Here is a 21618-nt window from a genome sequence, read left to right as displayed (position 1 = left end):
ATTTCAGAGTCGGCTTCTGACTAGGGAGGGAGGAAGAGGGGAAGGTCTGGGAGTGGGGGAAACCCTTTGGCTGGGAAGTGAGCCTTGGGAATGGGCCTAGATGAGTTAATATTCTGATCAAACAATTAAAAATAGAAAATGCTCCCGCGGCACCAGCTGCTGAGGCTTTTCAACAACTGTCACCAGTAAGTTCACGGGGCAGGTGGCGCTCGAAAGGAGATTTTCCACAAACAGCAAATATCAGAGATTACAGGGTACCCCCACTTCCCTCCCGGCGCCCCGGACAGGTGTTCAGGGGCCCCGTTCTCCTTGCACTCGCCTCGGGGACCCGGAGCCAGGGGTCTGGGCAGCCTCAGGGCTGCCCGCTCCCCTCCAGCCCGGCCGCCTCGGTGAGGTCATCGCCAGATGCCTTGGTAATTGCTTTAAGAATCTAACTTAAACTAAGATGAAAACTTAAATTCCTGGGTGAGGAGTAATTTTCCATCCAATAGTAAATTAATGAAAGGATTATAGCAGGGGCCTGGCTGGGAGGCTGTGCTCATCTGATAAATCCAAGTGACTCAGGCAGAACAGCGCTAGACCAGGGGACTCCCCCAAATCTCGGGCCAGGCCCCGCCCCTGGCTCTTCGGGGCTCCACCGTGGCCTGCTAAATGGGCAGGACGTGTCCCATGTGTGCTCGGGGTCCCTCTCAGTGACGGGGACCAGCTTTTCAGAACCCCCAGCTGAGAGAGGCTCACGTGAGGCCTGTCTTGGGCGTGAGAAGGCCCGGTTTCGTCAGCTCACCCCGGGGAGGGATCACTTCTCTTGGAACCCGAGAAGGAAGGGCAGTGGGAGCGGTTTCGCACTGTCATGCCATGCAGACAGCAATGTGGTTTGCCCAGGACTGGAAAGACCCACGTCCTCTGAACCCCCAGTCTCTGAGGCAGGAGGATGGGCTCATTGATAGTCCCCTCCCTCGGGGTCCCGGGGATCCTGGGCACCTACGGTAGCCTCTGTCCAGGAAGAGTGACTTACAACTGGCTCCACCTAAAACCACCCAACACTAACCGAGGCGGCTCTGTGGGCTGTGCGTTCCCCTGGGAACATGTGAACTCGGGCGGGCGGGGCGGGGCGGGGGTCACACACCTCCCTAGGCACAACAGAGCTGCCTGAAAACCTCCTCCTCATCCCCTAACATTGGACACCCCCCCCCCCCCATGGAGAGGACATGGAATACCATGCACATTTGTGGCAACAGGTCCCCGTGAGTTTACCCGGGGCCTGCCTTCTGAGACAGAGCGGCCCCGTCCAATATCCTCGCTCTCGTCTCTCCCGCAGAGAGAGGCCGGGAGCTGTCCTGGTACACGGATGCGGGCGGGCTCGTTCCCAAATGCAGGGAGACGGCGACGTAGGGCTTCCTTCCCCTGAGGGAGAGGGGCCTCCCAGGGCCACTCCAACAGCAGCGCTGAGCCAGGGACACTTCCCGTGCTCGATGTGTACTGTGCTGCCAGGTCCACGTCTCTGGGCCCCATACGTGTCCTGCCTTAACATGTGGACACGGCCCTGGGCCTTCCCTGCGTGAAATGCAGTTGTTGATGCCAGTGCCTTTTGAGCTTTGCAGGGGGGGGGGGGGACTCCTCGAAAGGCGTTCATTAGTGCCTGTCTCCCAAGCAAGGCGCACCCCTGTCTGTTTGCAGGGAAGGGGAGGGAGTTGGAAACATTCTGACTTGTCTCCAGTGACGTGGAAGCGAATGGACTAGACTAGGCACAGGATCTGCAGGAGGAAAGTCTGAGGGAGCGGATGCTCCGGGCGACGGGTTTGCAGCCACATGTTGGCCGGGTATGTTTCTGTGCGAGCGTGGAATTTGCTGGAAGGGAAGACGGGGACACGGCCCCCGGTTCTCGGGAGACCCCGCGGCTCAGCGCACCACCGGCCTTCGTGGCTGCGGAGAGGAGCGGGGCTGCCTGGGGAGCCGCACAGGATAACCTGGCTGCTCTGCGGACAGCCATCCCGGCACGGGCGGGGGCTGCGACCGGGCCGCCCGAGCCGGCGCAGGTGTCATCTGCGCGGGGACCCAGCTCTTCCCGGAGTGGACCGCCCTGTGCGTTCGGAGGAGGGGACCAGCCAGGTGTTCTGGGAAAGACCCGCACGGCTGGGGTGGCCCGGTCCACCCGCTCACCCCACCCCTACCCCCGCCCCCGAGGAGGGAATTACGGGGCAGTAGGACTGAGAATTCCTAGTCTAAACAACCCGGTGAGGCGTGCTCAGGGAGAGAGCCAGGCCAGCACCGCAGATGGTGTGATCCGGGACTGTCACCGAAGGATGGTGGCTTTGAATGTTCGGCGTTCTGTGGCAGTTGCTGTTCAAACGGACAGATGGGTGGATTCCAGGCGATGGGGATCGGGGTGGGCCCGCCGGTACTTGCCTTCTCCTACCCGCAGGGCGCGGGACGCGAGGTGGACTGGACAGAAGGGACAGACAGCCCTGGGAGGACCGGCAGAAGGAGCAGGGGAGAGGCAGTGAGCCCGAGCACCCCAGCCCCTGCAGCTGGAGGTCACGGCCCCTTGCTAGGGTCACCCGGGCCCCTTTCCCTTGGGGGCTCCTGGGAGGCGTTCAGGCGGATGGCAAAGGGAGCTCCTCCCTGGAGACCCTGAGGCAGGGCCAGAGCCCAGGGAAGGAGCCGGGGATGTTTTCCGTTTCCGGGTCCCTGGGGGGCCCCGGGGCAGATTGAGACAGGCTCCGTGCAGGGAAGGTGTTAACAAACAGCAGGTGATTAAACATGACAAGCGGTGACATTTCTGCGCAGGGTTCTCAGTCCCGGCAATGCCAAGAATGAAGCTATAAACCCTGACATTTTGTGTTATGCACTGAGCGGTTTTTAATAGACCTCGCTCCCTCTCCCCCAGTCAACTCTCTCTCCCTCCTTCACCTCCCCCCGCCCCCATTGTCCCCACTGCCCCCTGTGAACCTCCTGCCCCCCGCCCCCCGCTGCAGCCTGGCCTCCAGGGGCCTTCCTGGGCCTCCGGGCCTCGGGCCTCTCCCTCCCCTGGGCCTCACCGCCTCTTCCCTGCAGGGCCAGGTGCTCCCCTGCCCTCCCCAGTCTCCCCTCTCCCTTCTCTTTGATCTTTCCCGTTGCCCCTCCTCTTGGGTCCCAACCCCCCCCCACCCCCCATCCTTCACTCCCTCACCTCCTTTTTTTGGGTCCTGATCTCACAGCCGCGCCCTCTGCTGCGGCTGTCCCAGTTGTCTGCCGTGGCAGGTGGCTGTCCCTGTGTCCTCTTTGTGTTCGTGGCATTTCAGACGGACTTGGCCGCGGGTGTAGGGAGATGGTGGGGCTTGGGATGGGATGTTCCCCATCTCTTTTGCAATTTCCTTTGCTCCTTTTTGGGAGGAGACGGGAGGTGGGGAGAGAGTTGCCCCGCGCTGCAAACAGTTGCTGGATTTATCCAGAAAGGGCCTGGCTGGAACAGTTGTTCCTCTCCCACAGAAACGGCGGGACAACTGGGGCCTCTTTTGTTCTGGCAGAGCCCGAAGGGCGTTTGGAGGTGAGCGTGAAGCACAGAGAGGGTCAGAGACCCACGCGAAGGGGCTTCGGCCTCAGTCCCACCCGGGGAGTCCCCACCCTTGCAGACAGGAGAGCTTGCTGGAGCCCCACAGGGCTTGGTACAGAGATCAGGCCACACACACACACCTCCCCCCCCCCCCCCCCCAATCCCAGCTCTTCCCCTAATGAACTTGAGAAGCACTTGGTCTTCTGTATTCATTCAGTAAATATTTATTGGGTCAGGCACTGTGCTGCAGCCGTGGTCCCATCCCACAGATCCTACAGTCCAGAGTGAGACAGAGGGGTGATTAAACCAGTTATGACAGAAGTGCCACCGCACTGAGCAGGCTGCGGGGAGAGGACAACAGGCCGAGTGTGGTCATCTCGGAGAGCTTCCCGGAGGAAGCGGCGTTTCCGCTGGGACCTCTGAAGGGTGCACAGGAAGGAGGGGTAGCCGGGCCCTGAGCTGAAGGAGGCAGGTGCTCCCTGTTCCACAGGTGCCGGTGGGCAGGGGGCAGGCCAGAAGTGGATGGTGAGTGAGGCTACCCTCCCTGTGGCTGTGCCCCTTTGAACTCTGGGTAACTGGCCCAGAATGTGCTCTTCCAGCTGCCTTTCCACCAACGTAACCCATCTGTGCCTGGCACGGTGGGCAGAAGCAGGGCAGGACTGTGGCTCAGCCACGCCCCAGGGGGCACGGAGAGCGACCTGGAAGTCAGCAAGTGCCACCAAGGACGGGGGCTACTCCTGCCTTTCCTGCCACCTGGCCCCTGTGCTGATGACGGACGGAGGAGGGGCAGGTGAGAGGACGGAGACCTGGCTGCGGGCAGAGCTGCGGGAGGAGCCAGCCCAGGAAGCCCGGCGGGGATGGGCAGCGTGTCTGCGTCTGCTTGCCTCCCCCCTCACCTGGACGCCAGGCAGCCTCCCCTCGGTGCCCTCAGTGGTGTGGGCAGCCCTTTGGTGCTGCCGTGTCTTCCCCATTAGACTCTGAGCCACCTGACACCCGAGACCAGTCTCCTTGGGTCTCCGGGCCAGCGGGGACAGTGTTAGCAGGTGCTGGGATATATTTGAGAAGCTCAGCCGGCCCAGGAAGAGGGGTCACGTTAACCTTCAGAGCAGGACCGGCAAGGAGTCCGCAGAATGACCTGTGGGCTCGGGTGTCCAGGGAGATGGGTTCAGCTTCAGCTTCCTCACTCCTGCCCCCCGCCCCCCAGCTGGCCTCACACCCCAGAGTCATTCAGCCTCAGGGATGGGGCAGCGGGAAGGTCCGTTGCCTAGAAGGGCCTCCCGGAGCCGTTAGTGTGCTCTGCCTCTGCCCCGAGTCAGACCCAGGGCACCCTGCTCCACGCCAGTTCCCTGAGGAGCTTGGCTTCCTGTCCCTATGAAGGACCTGGGGCAGGTTTTAGCCTTAAATCCCCTTCCCCACCCCATCTTGGTCCTGCCTTTCTGCCAGATTTGGCCCGGGTCCCCTAATGCTACCCTGGGTCACCCACTCCCCAGAGTCCAGTGAAGACCCCATGGAGGGCGCAGGGGCTCAGCCCTCCCAGGCCCTTGGCAGCTGGGCGGGGAGGGGAGTCCCAGAGACAGGACTTGGCCCTCTGCCCCTGTAGATCCGGAGCCAGGTTTTACTGTAATCCCTACATCCTGTTGCAGATCCTTAATCAGCTGGTGCCCAGGTTGGGCTGGACCCTGTGGTGACACTCGGGGCTGCGGCGTGGAAAACCTGAAGTGGAGTTTCCGGAGCTGGGGTTGGGGGCTGTGAGGATGAGGCAGGTGGAGGGGAGGAGAAAGGAGCCGGTGCAAGCACAGGATGTGGACAGAGCCCAGACCCACCACCCACCCGACCCAGGCCGGGGGCGGAGGAGCAGCTGTTGCAGGCTGGGGACCAGGGCTAGGGGAGGGCGAGGAGGGGCCCCCGGAGAACACCAGAGTCTGGGGTGGGGGGGTAGCTACATGGCCCGTTAGTGCCATCAAAACAGCTGCCCTGGGAGTCCCTCTGAGAGTGAGGGAGGCCTTCGGTCAGGAGACAGCAGAGCGGGGCCCTGGGTGACATTGGTTCTAGGGGTCTAGATGCCCAGAGCCAAGTCCAAGGCGGGGAGGCTCCTGCCCTGCTGGGAGCTCTCCTTCTGCGGGGGAACGGGGCAGCGGGCCAGGAGGACCGAGTGCCCAGGTGTGGGCAGCCAGGGCATGCGGCTCTGTCAGGAGAGCCTCAGGGCCCCTCAGCAGGGAAGCCGGATCCCAGGGCCGGCCCTGCCTTTGGCCCTGGCATCCCAGCCCCACTCTGCAGTCCCCGCATGCATCATGGGGAGACTTGGGGGCACAGTGTACCCCTCCTGGACCTCAACTCCTTCACCCCGAGGGGCAGCGGCGGAGGAGGAGGAGGGGAAGCGTGCGGGCCAGAGATGCCGGGGAGCGGAAGCCAGGAGGGGGCTGGCCAGCAGCGGGCGGGCAGACGGGCGTCTGTCCTGCCAGGGGCCCAGGCTGGCTGTGCAGACAGCCTCTTTTCTATATGGAAATGAAGAATTTAGGCTAATGGAGCTCAACCATCTCTAATTTTGCGATGGCAGGAGGATTTTGATTGAAAGTAATTAAGCAAGCTAGCTGTAAAATTAATTAAAGCAAAAGGGGGGGATTTTTTATTGGATTGGATAGCGATATAGCGTCTGTCAGGCGGGGGACGGATGGGGGTGACCTGAATCCTCTGCCCTCCCCCCTCCCACTCGGGACGTTTATGTCACTTTAATCTCCTTACAGCGGCTGCTGTGCATTTGTTTGAAATAATCAAGGAAATATGGTCAGAAATTGTCAGCTTTCAGATCTAATTTACCTGACGGCCCCTGCGCGAGCCGGCGCGGCCGCGGGAGTGAGTGTGCGTGAGCGGGTGGGGGAGCTGATGGGCACAGAGGACACGGGGTTCGCCAGGCCCCTCCCCGGGCCCCGGGCCCCCTCCGAGGGCAAGGGAGGTGCTTCCCAAGCTGGTGAGTGTCTCCCTGAAACAGGCCCCCGAGCCCCCTCACCTGCTGCCTCCCCCCACGCGGTAACCAGCTTTGGGTTTAGGGGCTGCAGGATCAGGGAGGTGACGGTAATTCCTCACTCCAGATGGCTGACAACGCTAAGCCCCTCCACCAGGGCCGCCGTTTTAAAAACACCCCCCAATTAGTCCCCTCGTGTCCTCGTTGCTGACCTCAGCCAGGGGATTGCGGAGATGGGCTGTGGGGAGGTGGGTGGCGGCGGCATCCCTAGCACCCCTCTGCCACCTGCTGCCATCCCCCCTTCTCCCCTGGGGCTGCCTTTGGGGGTCTCTGTCTCCCAGGCCCCCCTTTCCCTCCCAGCACGAGGAGGCCCCCCACTCTGACACTGGCGCGCCCTCCGTGCGCCCAGGCATGTGCTCTCTCTCACATGGTCACCCGCCCACGGGTCCTCCCCATTTCTAGTGCGTGAACCGGGCCGCAGAGAGCCGGACCTCGTGTGCTTCCCTCGGAGGGTTGAGGAGCCTGCAGTCCAGGCCCTGCACCCCCGGTGCTGGCTCAGAGCCCTGGGGGTCCGTGCCCGCGGGCCCGTGGAAGCCTGCCCCGCAGGGAGTCTCTGGATTTGTCTGGTCCTGACCGGTGACTGAGTGACCTAGGCTTCCGACAAGCCTCTCAGCCTCTCAGGCCTCAGCCCCGCCAGGTCTGAAGTTCCGGCGAACCTAGGGCAGCCTTTGCCATGAGAACTGCCACCCTGGGAGCGCCTTGCCAGGCCCCCGGGACGGGAGACGTTGAGGGTTCCAGAAACGGAGCTGCTCAGGATGATGCGCAGCTGCTCCCAGTCGGCCCGGCTTAGAGCGGACCTGTCAGAAGGCCTCTGCCCCTACCGGCCCCCCTCGGAGCCTTGCCTTCCGCCCGCCCTTCTCCTAACCCCGAGTGTGCCCTCCAGGCCCCGGCCCGCCAGCTTTGGCGCTGGGTGGGTGACTCAGGCGGCTTCCCCCAGCCGCGAGGGGTTCGAGCGCCTGTGGTTCCTTCTGGCCTGGCTCCCGAGCAGAGCAGCTGGGGCTTGGGTCGCATCGCCGACCCCCGTGTTGACCTCTCTGCCTGGACCCTCCGGTCTTTCCTCGCAGGAGTCCCTCCTCTTGGGGTCGGGGGTGGAGCCCCAAAGAGCTCAGCCCCGGAGAGGGGGGGAAGAAGGCTCTGGCTCCTAGTCACACCTTCAGGGCAAAGTGCTTCCTGCCCAGAGCCCAGCGGCCCGAGGCTCGTGGGACCTGCACTCCCCTTGCCGCTGTGTCCGCGGGGGCCTTGGTGAGAGGCAGTGGCATGGCCTCTGCCCTGTGTGCCCGCCAGCTGCCCGGGAGCCAGATCTCAGGAGGCCGAGGTTGGAGAGCATCTCTGGCCTCAGCCCAGCATCTCACCTCCACGTGTGGCTCGCAGCTGCTCACGTCGCTCCTGAGGCCGTGATGTGGAGGAACCAGCAGTAGAGCTGGTGCCAGGGGCCCGGTGGGCTGCTTGGCCTGGGCCAGGGGTGGCTTCTGGCCTTGATGCTGGTCCAGGCTGTCAGAGGCAGGCGCCCAGGCGGACCGAGGCCGCGGCAGGCCCTGGCGGGTTGGCGCGCTCAGCACAGAGGGAGACGGGGAAGGCCACGCGGAGGGTGGAGAGTGTTCGAAGGGGCCTCGCAGCGTCCCCCGTCGACCCTGCACTCGGCCTCGTGGGAAGAACCTGCGTTGGGGACGCCACACTGAAAAGCCACTTTGGGGAATGAGTGCTTTGTGCTGAGGAGAGAGACAGCTGATTCGATAGCGGCTCTCATTGGAGAAGGGCAGGCATGGGCGCTGGGCAGGCAAAGGCAGCGAAACTGGCCGTGGGCTCTGGAGATAGTCAGGTCAGGGGACACCACGGGAGAGCACCCCTCCCCTGGCATAGCCTGTGACAGTGCCCAGGGGACAGGGACACTGGAGGGGCTGGTGAGCCCAGGGCCAGCCCAGCAGGACCTTGGGGTCCATGACCTGACTGGCATGAGATAACACGCGTGTATTGTGGCCACCAAGGGTTCCTGCTGTCCCCACTTCCCCAGGCCCCAGGCGGAGCCCTCCTCTCTCGAGGCCCCTCCCTGCTCTCTGCCATCCCACAGCCGGTGTCCGAGCCTCCAGGTGGAACTTGGGCAGAGGCTGAAGGGTGACCAGCCCCCCAGGCCCATCTCCCTGAGAACCTTTGCAAATGAGGACCCCACTGTGGGGGCGCCCCCCCCCCCCCGGCCCAGCCAGCCAGGTGCTTCCTGCCCTTACGTGGGGCCCAGCTGGCTCGCTGGTCTCACCCTCCCAGAGGGAGCGAGCAAGACCTTCCCGCGCCCCCCCCCCCCCAGTCCTTCCTCACGCTCAGTGGAGGCCAGGCGCTGCAGGAGCGCTCCCCGGTGTGCGCTGTCCCGCCCCAGCCTCCGAGCAGGGCAGGTACCCACCCGACTGGGAGGGAAGCCCCGAGCGGCTGGGGTTCACCCCGGGAATCAGTCGCTGCAGACACAACACTGACCCCTCCCCCAGCCTGGCCACCTGGAGGTGCCGGAGGCCCTGGGCTCCCGGAAGTGCCCGGGACCGGCTGGGTTCTGGCTTCGCAAAGCTTCTGCAACCCAGCTCCCTGGTCTCCTGCCCAGGCCGCCTCTCCGGCTCCCACCGAGCCGCCCTCCGCTCCAGCGCCCAGCGGGGAGGGCGCCTCGCACAGACCCCGCGCCACGTCCCGTCCCGGACCCCTCAGCCCTTCCCTCCGGCCTGGCCCTCGCCTCTCCCCCGTTCGGCCCCGCGTCTCCCTGCCCAACCCCGGCCCCGTCCTCCGTCCCCTTGGCTGCACAGTCGCATTTTGCTGCCAGCGCAGGGCACTGAGAAACTGCTGGCACTGCCAAAACCCTGTGTGCACTACGACTCCCCAAACATCCCTTTATTTTTATTGTTCTGTTAATTACTGTTTAAACTTTAATAAGTCACTTCGTCAGGAGGGGGGACCTGCCGTGAGCTTTTCTGTGCAAACACCGGCCCGGAGTGACTCGGGTGTAATATAACCCTTTATGCGATGTGGGAATGTTTGGATTGTAACAGAAACTTGTTATTTTAATGACAGTTGGGGGGGTCTGAGCACAGAAGGGGAGGAGGTGGGCACAGCCCCGCTCCCCCGAGTCCCCACTGGCGGCCGGGAGTGGCCTGGCCACACGGGTGCTCCCCCGCTGCTGCCGCCCCGCATCCCGGGTGCTGCGGGGCCTCCCCGGGCTGCCCACAGTCGGGCTCGCCCCGAAGGAGGGATGCGCGGGGGACCCAGGGCGGCAGGGTCCTGGGCCGGCTGTGCGAGGCAGGTGAGGGTCCAAGGGGGAAGTGGGGATTTGAGAGCTGGGGACGCAGGAGGCCACCCAGAGCTCCCCGATCCCTGGGCAGAGGCAGGGCCGTGCGAGGCTGGACTCAGCCCTGCTCACGGTTCCCACCCAGGAGAGGGGCAGGCACCCCCCGGCTCCGTGCCAGACACGTCACCCCACGTCATCCCTTCAGCGGCCCTGTCTCACAGGCGATCACTGAGGCCCGGGGCAGAGGCGGAACCTGCTTAAAGGGACAGGCTTTGAAAGGGGCCGCGTGTCGGATGTCGCTGCGTGTTACTTGGAAGCTGCCTAAGTCCAGGTGCTGAGTGTGGTCCCTGAGGGCTGGACACTGTCCCAGAGACGGGGTGGGGAGGGCTCCAGGCCGGCTGCTGGGAGCCAGGACCGGCCCTCTCAGCCCTTGGGCAGGGCTCACCCCTCAGCACCGCCTCTACTCCCCCTCCCCCGCTCCCCAGGAGAAGGGGTGCAGGGTGAAAGGTCATGGGAGTAGGGCTGTCCCCAGGACTGGGCACGGACCACTTGTTCTCTTTCTCACCAGGCCTGGCCCATCTCAGGGACGTAGGGACTCGGGGCCAGGCAGGGGTGATGGTGGCCGGGCCACCCCTCTCATTCTGGTTACCCCAATCCTCTACCCCCAGGGGCATCCCTTCCTAGACCTGCTTCCAGAGTGTGACCCCGGGGAGGGGGCCTTTCCCCTGCTTGGTGGATCTGAGGAAGGGACTCGGGACTGCTGGGCCCCTTTCCTACTTAGTCTGCACTCCGTCCCTCTGCCCGTCCGTCCGCCCACAGAGCTGACTTCCGCTCTGTGCCAGGAGGGGTGGCAGAAATGAAAGGCCCATGCCTGGGGGGGTGGTTAGTGAAGGGGTGTGAGGGGGCACGGCCAAGGGGCCCAGCCCCTGCCCCCCGGGTGCTCCCTTCTAGCCAAGGCGAAGACCCTCCTCCCTGCCCCGGCCTGGCGGGGCCCCAGGGTCAGGGCCCGGGCTCCCTGGTGCTGGAGAGCAGAGCCCCCCAGATGGCAGCAGCGTGGGCCACGAATCGCTGAGGTTTTCCTTTTCCGAGCAGCGCGTTTCCCTAAATTGTCTTTGACTGCGTGCATGGGTAATGAAAGTTTATGCCCTTGTTAAAGGACAGGCGGCCAGTTCCAGTTAGAACTGGGGCTGTCTCCCTGCCAGCCCCGCGGCCCCCACCCCAGCCGGAGGGAGAGCGTGAGCACAAGCGTGTGCACGCGCGTGCGCGAGAGCGGGCCCAATCCCCCCCCCCCCCCCCCCCCCGTGGGTAAGAAGGCTGTTAGGGGAAGGGAGAGGGGACGGGGAAAAAAAGAAAAAAAAATTTCCATATTTGTGTAAGTTGCTTTAAAAGCATTTTATCATGTCATAAAAAAGGGAACGTACTCTCAGAAATTGATCCTCTCCGCCAGCCCATTGGACAGAAGGACGTTGGGATGTTAATGGCCATCCTGCTCCAGGGTGGCTTATTAAAAAATTTATACATAAATGCTTAAAATTGCATAAATTATTTAAAAAAAACCAACAAAGTAAGCAATTTGAATTCCCTCTTTTCCTCCCCTTCGCTCGGTCCCACTTCTGCGTCTCCCCCCCTTTTCCAGCCCCCCATCGGGGCCCTCCATCCCGAGCATCCGTCCCTCCTCGGGGCTTTCCCCCTTCGCTCCGCTCCCCACCGGCCGCCCTGCCCTCCGCGGGGGGTTCCCTGCCTCACCCGCAAATTAACGCAACGGCCAGCCCGCCACCCAACACTCACAGGCGCCCGCACTAATAAAAACACCACTAATAATGCCCCAAATCGCGGAATTAAATATTAAGGCCAGAGGAGGCGGACGCGGAGCGGAGCCGCCGCCACCGTCGCCGAACTTGGAGCTGATGAGTGTGTCTCTCGCAGGCGTGGAATGTCACCCACACATCCTGGAGACCGGAGTGGGGAGTTTTATGATGGTTTTTCATTGATTTGTTTCCCCAGCGCAGCTGCCGACCTCTATTGAGGGACAAACATAATCAGCGCTGACGCAAATTAGATGGTTATTCGTTTTGAAAATTGACAGAAAAACAATAAAAAAGATGAAATGCTCCCAAATCAATAGATATAATGAAATTCAAATAATCCGAGAGATGAGGTCTCCATGGCAACTGATAATGTGGAAAAGAAAACAATTTAATAAAGGACAGACACACTTTGAAAACAGATTGGGCCCAGGGAGGGGGGCGGGCTGGCGGGCGGAGGGCTGGAGCGCGGCTGGCGAGTGAAGGATCACTGTCCGTCCCAAGGACACCCGCCATAATTAAGCGAGGCTTTCGGCCCCAGAAAGTGCAGATTCAGGTTTTAATACACAAAATTATTTCAGGAGCAGTGAATCGGAAAGTCGTTTGTAATGACCTTCCTGAGAGGCCCGGGCGCGGGGCATGTTGGAGGCTGGGCGGCCTGGCCGGCTGAGTTATGGCATATTTGTGTTTTTATAGTGCGGCGGGGAGGGGGTGGGGGGGAGGGGGAGAGAAGGTTAAACAGTATTTACAGCTCAGTTGTTTTCAGAGAGGAAAGAGAAATAGAGTTCACGGGGAGATGCAGCGGGCAGGCGGCGGGGAGCCAGGCAGGCCCGGGGGCGAGGTGGGAGAGGAGGCGGCCGGGGGCTGCCACCCTCCGGGTGCCTGGCCTGGCCTTGGGGACCCAGAAGGGAACCTGGGAGAGGCTGAGGGGCACCCGGGGTGGCCTCCCCACTCCAGTTCCTAACGGGGTCATCTGGGCCCGGGCCCCTCTGGGGCTGGGGGGAGCCTGTGTCCCCGCGCCCTGCACGCCCCGTCACACCTGAACGGGAAAGGCAGGGCGTCCTGAGGCGGCTGCGGAGGCGGCTCCGGCCCTCGCCCTCCTTGGCGGGCCTCTCCCGTTCTCTGCACGGCTGCCGGCCCCCCCTCTGGGCAGTGCTGCCCTTGTGGAGGGCCGTGCCCAGTCTCGGGTGTGCCCAGCCTTGGGCAGGGGGCAGGGACGTGGGACAGAGTCGGCCCCGTTGCCGTGGCTGCAGCCGACAGCTCCCTGCCCCTTTCCTTGGCTTCCCCTCCCGCCGAGGGCTTCCCTGGGGCACACCACGGGGAAGCGTGGTCCCTGTGGGCTTGGCAGAGGCAGGGGCCACGGAGCGGGACGGGGACGAAGCAGAGCCCTTCAGAGCCACGTGCCCGGGCAGGGCAGCTGGGCACCGAGGGCCAGCGCCCCGTGGGCCCCAGGCTCTGTCTCCCCTTCGGGCCGCAGCAGCCGCATCTGGGCTGCTGTGGTGCCCGTCTCCCGCCCGCTCTGCGTGTGCACGTGTGACTCTAACCTGGTTGCACAAACACAGAGACGCCTGGGTGTGTGCACGCACGGGGCCTGGGTGTGCGCCGCGTGCGTGTTTTAAATCTCCCCTGGGTGGTAACTCTTTTTTTCTCCCCTTCCTGTTTGGCTGTGACCTGGGGGAGATTGATAGCCAGCCTGTGCGGTGGATGCTAACAGTTCCCCTGATTTATAGAGTTACTTACGCTAAGTGAGGCCACTTAGACGCGTCTGGATAGTAAACCTTTTAACTGGACTAAAAAATCATAATAAATAAATAAACAAAAAGGGGCAAGTAGGGCCCAGCAGGCGCCCCCAGCTTGGAGCTGTTGGGGACCAGGGGACCTGGGCGAGAGCCCTGGGGGGACCGGGACCCCTCCTCCCACCCGCGGAAGCTGGGCGGCCCTTCCGCTTCCAGCTGGGGGTGGGATAGGGCCCAAGAGGGAAGGGCACCCACCCCCCCTGGGGGGGCGGTCCTGTTTGGAGGAAGGGGCCACAACTGGAGGGGGGGGGGACTGTTGGGATGGAGATGGGCTCTGTACTGGGGGAGGAGAAAGGGGGAGGGACGGTGGAGCCTCCCGGGGAGCGTGCGGGGGGCAGGGACCAGAGCCAGTGTTTCTAGGACCCTTCCTCGCTTCCCACACTCCCAGCTCCTGGGCACCTCAACTTTCCACCACAGGGATTTTTTTTTAAAAATATATTTTATTGATTTTTTACAGGGAGGAAGGGAGAGGGACAGAGAGCTAGAAACATCGATGAGAGAGAAATATCCATCAGCTGCCTCCTGCACACTCCCTACTGGGGATGTGCCCGCAACCAAGGTACATGCCCTTGACCGGAATCGAACCTGGGACCCTTCAGTCCACAGGCCGACGCTCCATCCACTGAGCCACACCGGTCAGGGCTCCACCACAGGGATTTTGCTGGTAATGATTTGAACGTGGCCTCTCATCTCAGTTAAACAGTCCGCCCTAGGCGGGTGTGCTCAGCGGATAGTGTCAGCCCGGCCCGCAGAATGAAGGGTCCCGGGTTCGATTCCGGTCAAGGGCATGTACCTCAATGGCAGGCTCCATCCCCGGTCCTGGTTGGGGAGCGCATTCAGGAGGCAACCCATCGATGTGTCTCTCTCACATCGATGTTTCTCTCTCTGTGTCTCTCCCGCTCCCTTCCCCTCTCTCTAAACATCAGTGGGAAAATGTCAGGGGGTGAGGGTGCACTAAAGTCCATGAACAAGTAGGTTAATGACCTAAACGGCCCACGATGCGGCCACAGGACAGTCGGTCTTGCTGGCATCGTGCCCTCAGGACTGGCCTGTGGAAGGTGCCCGGCGAGGGTGACGCGGGAACGCGCCCAGGCACCGCACCCAGCACAGGCGGCGGCCCGCCAAGCTCCGGTTCGGAGGGGTCGCAGGGCGGAGGCCCCCGCGTTGCTGCACCTGGATGGGAGGCTGTGGGGGGAGATCTCGGACCGTGACCTTGGAGGCCGGAGTTCAGTAGGAGGAGTCTGGCTCCAGCACTAACGCTGGGTGACCGTGGACAGTGACCAGCCTCGGACGGCGGCCACGTGGGGACGTGGGGGGACCGCCGAGGTGACACTGAAGCCCTCCGCACCGTCCCCTGCGCCAGGGAGGTGCTCAGCGGGTGCCAGCCACCGCATCGCTCTAGGCGGGGTGGGCCAGGGCAGCCACCCGGTGACCCCGCGGTGCCCGGGTCCCCGCGCTGCCCGGCCGCAGACGGGTGGGCGCTGGACCGCCCCCACCCCGGGGACGGGGCCTGGCCCCTGCCTCACCGCCTCCTGATATACAGCGGGCATCAGGCCGCCCAGAGGGGACACTGCATCCTTAGGAAGAAATATGTCCTCATTTTTCTTAAACACCGTTTCCACTGAGTGAAATGTTTAGAAGGGACGCGCAGGGAGAACTTTATTTCCTACCAGGGAGTGCGGAGCCACCAGGCAGAGCCCATAAAGCACCCGGAGCCGGTCGCTGACAGGCCGCCCGGCCTCCAAACGCATTACTCACGGGCGGGAGGCCTGCCCGGCCCCTGGGGACGGCCCCCCGCCGGCAGGACGGCGGATCGGAGCCCCGAGCCCTGGTCCCCTGGAGCCCAGGGCGGGGGCAGGCCAGGCCCCGACCAGGCGAGGAGGTGGAGGCGTTTCAGCCACCCCAACACCCTAGTCCCCAAGAGGAGGATGCGGGGCCCAGGTGCCGGAGCCCCCTCACCCCGAACTGGCAGGAGCCTGGCCGCCCAGCCTGTGCGGGGAGCGAGGCGACGCCTGCCAGCCCGGGCCTTCTCCTGGGCCCTCCCTGCACTGGGTTTCTGAAGCCGGCTGATTTGAATATTTATAAATATCAGTAAATTATTTATTGTAGCAATCTGCTGCACCATTTTACCCATCGCAGTTAACACTTTAGGGGGCTCCGTGCTCTGGGAACCGCGAGTGGGGGTGAGGAGGGGAGGACACGGAGGCCCAGGACTTCCGGGAGCCCCCCAGTAGCTTCGTGGGGACATCATGGCGCCCCGGCTCCTGGCTGCACCGGCCTTCGTGATCTCGGGCTCCAGGGCACCCTCGTGGCTCCGGGATCAGTTTCCTCCCTTTCCGAGGGGACCGCGCCAGCACCTGCCACGCCGGCTCCCCACGAGGCTTCGTGAGCCAGGGCCTCGCGGGGCACGGCCAGGCCGTCTTGCCCTGTTTCCCGCCGGAGCAGGAGCCACGCAGGTCAGACACCAGAGCTGCCTGCCGGGGGCTGGTGGGGCTTGGAACCCGGGAGGGAGGGAAGGTTCAGACCCCGGGAGCCGGGGAGCGGCCACTTGTCACCGAGAGGGCGGCCTGCCCAGCCCTGCTCTCTGGCGGCTCCTTCCTCCCAGCCTCTCCGGCCAGGTGAGGTGTCCTGGCCTCGGGTCTCATGCCCAGGCTTGGCACCACTCTGGCTTGCCTTTCCCCTCCTCGGACTCGGCTGCCTTTCCCCTGGTCCTTGCTCGCCAGGCCCTGTGCTTGGCACCAGCAGGCACCCTCGCCCGTTACAGTCCGGCAGCCCTTTCACAGGCAGACAGGTTGCCCGGGGCCCGAGCTAGCAAGGGGCCGAGCCAGGCTTCGAACTCACGACGTCTGGCCCCAGAGGCCAGGCCGTAACCACGGTGCGGTGCCACCTCCCAGGGCTCGCCCGGCCGTCTCAGAGCCACGGGCCAGCGGCGGAGGCCTGGCCAGGCCCACACAGCTGCCCGCCCCTTACCTCGTCGGGGGCGCCCGTCCCTGGGTGAGCGGCACGGGAGTCCCCCGCCTTCCGCCCTCTGGCCCGAGCCCGCCTCCTGGGCAGCATTGTTCCCAGAGGAAGTGTCCAGTGTAAATAGAGCAGCGGGCAGGCTGGTGGTGGGAAGGAGATGAAAGGGGCACTGACAGGGCCGGGGACGGATGGCTTCCTCCCATTGAGGCCTGGCCATGGCGTTTATATTTTAGGGAAGAAAGTCAGGGAATGTTTACATGGACAGGAGCCTGGGGTCAGACCACGAGGGGGGTAGTCTACAGGGTCCCAGGGCCCTGAGGGACGAGGGAGGGTGGGCGTGCAGGCAACTCGGACCCCAGCTCTTCCACCCCCATCTGCCGCCCCAGCCTCGCACGCGTTTCCACGCGCTGAGGAAGGCCAGTCTCCGCCTCCCGCCCTGCACCCCAGGCCCACGCGCCTTCTTCACCTCCACCCCCGGGACCCACAGTAGAGTCAGAGGGAGGGCAACATCTGGAAGGCAGGTGGGCTGGGGCAGAGCGGCAGCTGGAGGGCAGGTGGAGGGGGTGGAGGTGGAGCTAAGGGGCCTGCAGGCGGGGGGCGGGCCCTGGGTGCACAGCTGCATCGCAGCTGGTGGGGGCCCGGAGGGACCAAGCCAGGCACACAGTGGAGATGGGGCGAGGGGCGGGCAGGGCTGGGTGGGCCCAAGTGCCGGGAGGCTCCAGGATGGGTGGGGGCCCAAGGAGGGGGTGTCACCAGCAGCAAGGGCAGCCCTGGGAGCCTCTGCGTCCCTCTTCCTCGGGATAAATATTTATAGATTCATTTGCCGTCTGCCATACACACTTGGCTGCCTACCTCCCGGTAAAAATAGAGCAGGCTTCCCCACGCCCGCCCGCCCTCCCCGTCCCCACCAGGGCAGGGGACAGAGGGGACCAGGTGAGGCCCGTTCTGTGCTCCAGAGGCTGCGGGAGGAAACTTGGTGTCACGGAGCCTGGCGGCTGGCCCGGAGGCTGGGTGAGACGTGCGAGTAGGGGCCCCGTCACTGAGCTTGGAGAAGGAGCCCATGTCGGGGCTTGGAGACTTGGGTGTGGACAGCACAGACTTGGAGACATGGACAAACATGGGTAGAGTGGGCATCCGGCTTGGGCCAGGGTGGGGCCCAGCAGAGCCAGGGCCACAGGACGGGGAGGACTGAGTGAGCCAAGCCGACCTTGCCCTGACGCTGGGCTGGGCTGGGCTGGGACCCCCAGGCCCCTCTGGGCCAAGTGTGGCCATACACGGGCAGCTGGCTTCAAGGCAAGGATCTGGGGTCACGGGGCATCGCCTGTATCGGGGGGACAGCCATCCGTGTGTCCAAGCCAGGCCTACCTGTGGGCAGGCACAGGTGTGGGCGTCCCTGCCTGACCGCCTCTCGGGGGGCCCACGTGGGGGTGTTTAGGGTGTGGATGGCGAAGCCTCTTCTAAGCATGGACTGGGGAGCAGAGCCCCTCCCCTCGCTTAGCCTCTGACCTGTGTGGAGACATGGACATGTCCACTCTTGTTGGGGGCCACGTGAGGGAGTCCTGACTTCGAGACGCTTCCTGGGGCTGCCTGGGCACCGTGGGTCTGTCGTGGCCACCGCCCTGCCCCTGCTCTGCCACAGGAACACACAGGAGGAGTGGCTTTGCTGATGGATGGATGGATGGATGGATGGATGGACGGACAGATGGACGGACAGGCAGGCAGGTGCACCCTTGTTGGCCTTTGAGGCAGGCCCCAGGTTGCATGGGGAGTGGGGTTGCCATGTGCCACCAGGACCCCGGGCAGCCTGCTCAGCAGCCATGGGAGGTGGCTGGCAGCAGGCAGCTTCGTGAGATTTCGGGGTTTTCGCGTTGGGCTGTCGTGTTTGGGGATCAGGCTGCTCCTGAGCCTTCTCATCCGGGAAGTGGGACCAGCCAGGCCTTCCAGGGCCGCAGGGGCCGGTCCAGGCAGAGGGGGCAGAGCCAGGGCCTCGGGCAGGGACAAGTGGCCCTCGGAGGGGCCGTGGGGAGCCCTGCCCTTGGACGGAGGCCTGGAGGAGGAGGTGGTAGGAAATGGCCGAGAGGACCCGGCGGGAAAGGCTGGGGAAGAGGAGGTCTCGGGCTCTCCGTGGGCAGAGGCTGGAGTCAGGCGGGGGCAGGGACAGGTGGGCCAGGCCGAGGAGGGCCTGGGAGGAGGTGCCCAGGTGGGGACAGGGGCCGACCAGGGCTGCTGGGACAGGAAGGCACGGGGCTGCCCGGCTGCTCCCGGCTCTTCGCTGTCTCCTCACCGTGGACCGTGCGGTAGATGCTCCCAAGTGGAGTCGGGCTGCTGGTCTGGCCGCTGTGCCCCACGCCCGGCTCTCAGCCTGCGCCTCCTTTATACGAACCGGGGCCTAGCCGGCCGCCTCTCACTCAGAGGAGGTGCCTAGGGCCAGAGAAGTGTAGGAAGTGCTTCCACGAGCCAGTGCGGGGAGGAGACTGCCCCTTGTGTTGGAGGAGTCGCTCATTCATTCGTTCATTTCCAAAATCCTTGGACCAGCTGGCCTGTGCCCGGCTCAGAGCCAGGCTCCGGGATAGAGCGATGGGCGAGCTTGGCCCTCCACAGCTCAGTCTAGTGAGGGGTTCAGGCATGCGCCGGGGTTCAGTCTCGGCGCCGTGTGGCGAACCTTTGGCCTGGGGGACTTGGGGGACTTGGGGGCAGAGCTTCAGCCCCGGCTGTTGAGGTGGGTGGCTGTGCCTGACCTCTGACCTCTCTCTCCACCCTCTGCAGCTGAAGGCACCCGGTGCACCGACCCGCCCACAGGCAAGCCCGCGATGGCGGCCAAGCGCAAAGGCGGCCTGAAGCTCAACGCCATCTGCGCCAAGCTGAGCCGCCAGGTGGTGGTGGAGAAGGGGGCAGAGGCCGGCGCCCGCACGGAGGGCAGCCCGCTGAGGCCCCAGGACAAAGAGCGCGGTGGCGGCGGCGGCCCCGAGCCGGGGGTGGCCCGGGCCCCCCGCAGCGAGGAGGACAAGAGGCGGGCCGTGATCGAGAAGTGGGTCAACGGGGAGTACAGCGAGGAGCCGGCGCCCGCTCCCCTGCTGGGGCGCACGGCCCGCGAGGGCCTGGAGCTGCCGCCCGAGGGCGTGTACATGGTGCAGCCGCGGGGCTGCAGCGACGAGGAGGACCACGGCGAGGAGCCCAAGGACGGCGCGGCCGAGAGGGACGCGGACAGGGCAGCCTCCAAGGACAGCGGGGGCCCCGGCGCCAGGCAGCCCGCAGGTGGGTGTCCGGACCCCTGGACGGGCCTCACCCGGTGAGGAGGCCCCGCGGGGCGGAGGGGTGTGTCCACGGAACACGCTCGCTTCGCTCACTCTCGGTCCAGATGTTGGCGCCTCGTTCCCCAGGGAGGACTCCTGCGGGGAGTGGGCTGGGCGGGGCTGGGCGGGGCTGGGCTCTAGAATGGGGAGGCCCGTTGATCTGAGTGAAACCAGGGGTGAGAGGGGACTTCCCAGGTGTGTGAGCGGGTCTGGGGTGGGGGCTGCCGAACACCCAGTGGGTCTTCAGGAAGCCGTGAGTGGAGGGACAGATGGGTGGACAGGCAGGCGGGTGGACGGACAGTGTGTGGGTAGACGACTACATGCGTGTAGAGAGGAGCCGGGTGGAGGACACAGCAGCGGAGCACGTGCCCCGGAGGCTGTTTCCCGGGGAGGCTTCTCTGCGTGGCTGTCAGACAGGCCTTCCTCCCCGCCCACCTTCCCCCTCCCGGGGACCCCGGCCTCCTCAGCAGGACCCCTCAGACAGGACCCAGGGCCTCGGTGGCCCAGCCCGAATATCCCACTGCACCCGCCCGCCCGGGACACGTCCTCTGGCCGACCTCTTCCACGAGGGGGCGGAGGCCCGGCTTTTGCTGATGCCTCCTTGTCCTCAGAGCAGCCCTGAACTCCTTCTGCTCGGGGGAAGGAGGGGGTCACCCCTAGGACTGGGACCCCAGGATTTGGGGTCTCGCTCAGCTCCCCAGCCTCCTTCCCAGGCCTGTGCCTGGTGCCGAGCCTCCCCTGCCCGCGCCTCTGCCCCCTTCCCCCTGCAGTGAGGGGCGCATCCCCTCCCAGCGCGGGGAGCCCTGCGCAGCCACATAATTATGCATATAAGATATAAACAGAGCTGTTTAATTATCCTTCGCCACATCAGTGACAGAGTAATTAACAAACATTGCAAGATCAATGAGGAAAAGTGTGACCTTCAGTTTCCTCTGATAGGAGAAGCCCTTGCTTCTCCCAGACGCAAGGTGATGGCGCAGGGCCCGAGGGGAGGGGAGGGCAGGGACAGGGCCTCTGTGCCCTCAGCGCCCCAGCCCCTCCCACGCCCAGCTCTGTCCTGCCCGGCTCGCCTGGACCTCTGCCTCCTGCCTCCTGTGCTCTGGGGAGTGGAGAGCCGGGTGACAGGAGGCGGGGCGGGAAACACCAGGAGTCTTATGGCCCAGGACTCACCCCTCCGGTTTGAGGCCCGGTGGGACTCCCGTGTGACCGTGCGAGAGCCCAGGGCTGAGCTGCCCACTCGGGGCTGCGGCCCGGGCCACCCTCTCTGGGCCCAGGCCTGTGGCCTGACCTTGGGACCCCGGCCCGGCCCCTCCCTGCTCTCAGCCGCCTGCCCTTCAAAGCCGCTGTCTCTCTGCCATATATAGTGAGGGCTCCGCTGCCTCCAGCTATTTTTAGGCCCTTTCCCTGGTCCCTGAGCCACGGGATCTGACAGCAAGAGCCCACTCCTCCCAGGCCGGGCCCAGCCCCACGGAGCTTAACGTCAGGACAGCAGCCCACCGGCCGCTGCCCCACCCCCACCCCCAGGGAACAGCTGTCTGTCGGTTCTGCCCGCCTCCGGTGCTGCCCACACTGTCTCCTCCTCACCTGGTGGGGTCCCAGTCCTCCCAGGACTGCTCCCCCCTCCCCCGGAGCTCAGAGCCTCTCTCTGCACATCTGGCTGGGTTTTCTCTTGTGCCCAAGCCCAGTGTTGCCCTAGGAGACCACCTCCAGGTGTCTGAGAACCCCAGCCTTGGCAGGTCGGCGCGGGGAGAGGGAGGAGACCCCCGCCTGCTGCGCTGCCGGAGTCCTGCGCCTCCCACCCTGTCTTCGGCCACACCTTCCCCTGACTGCTTCTAGCCCCGCAGCCTGGGGTCCTACCACGCTGAGTGTGCCTGGGTGTGCGGGCTCTGACACAAGTGGGGAGAACACGGGAGTCCCCTGCAGCCCATGTGGGCCTCACCCCCCCCCCTG

The 21618-nt window shown here is 64.5% G+C and overlaps 1 protein-coding gene across 1 annotated transcript in view; it reads left to right on the top strand.

Annotated features, from left to right (window-relative positions):
• Nucleotides 1–21618, top strand: part of CASZ1 (castor zinc finger 1) — a 44760-nt gene that overhangs the window by 9036 nt on the left and 14106 nt on the right. Inside the window, exon 3 of the mRNA XM_054721406.1 lies at nt 19142–19630. Coding sequence (XP_054577381.1) covers nt 19142–19630 — 489 coding nt within the window. The remainder of the gene's footprint in view (nt 1–19141; nt 19631–21618) is intronic.

The sequence above is a fragment of the Eptesicus fuscus genome, chromosome 9 (genome assembly GCF_027574615.1).
Source record: "Eptesicus fuscus isolate TK198812 chromosome 9, DD_ASM_mEF_20220401, whole genome shotgun sequence".
NCBI classification, from domain to species: Eukaryota; Metazoa; Chordata; class Mammalia; order Chiroptera; family Vespertilionidae; genus Eptesicus; species Eptesicus fuscus.
This window is presented reverse-complemented; position numbering and strand designations above follow the sequence as displayed.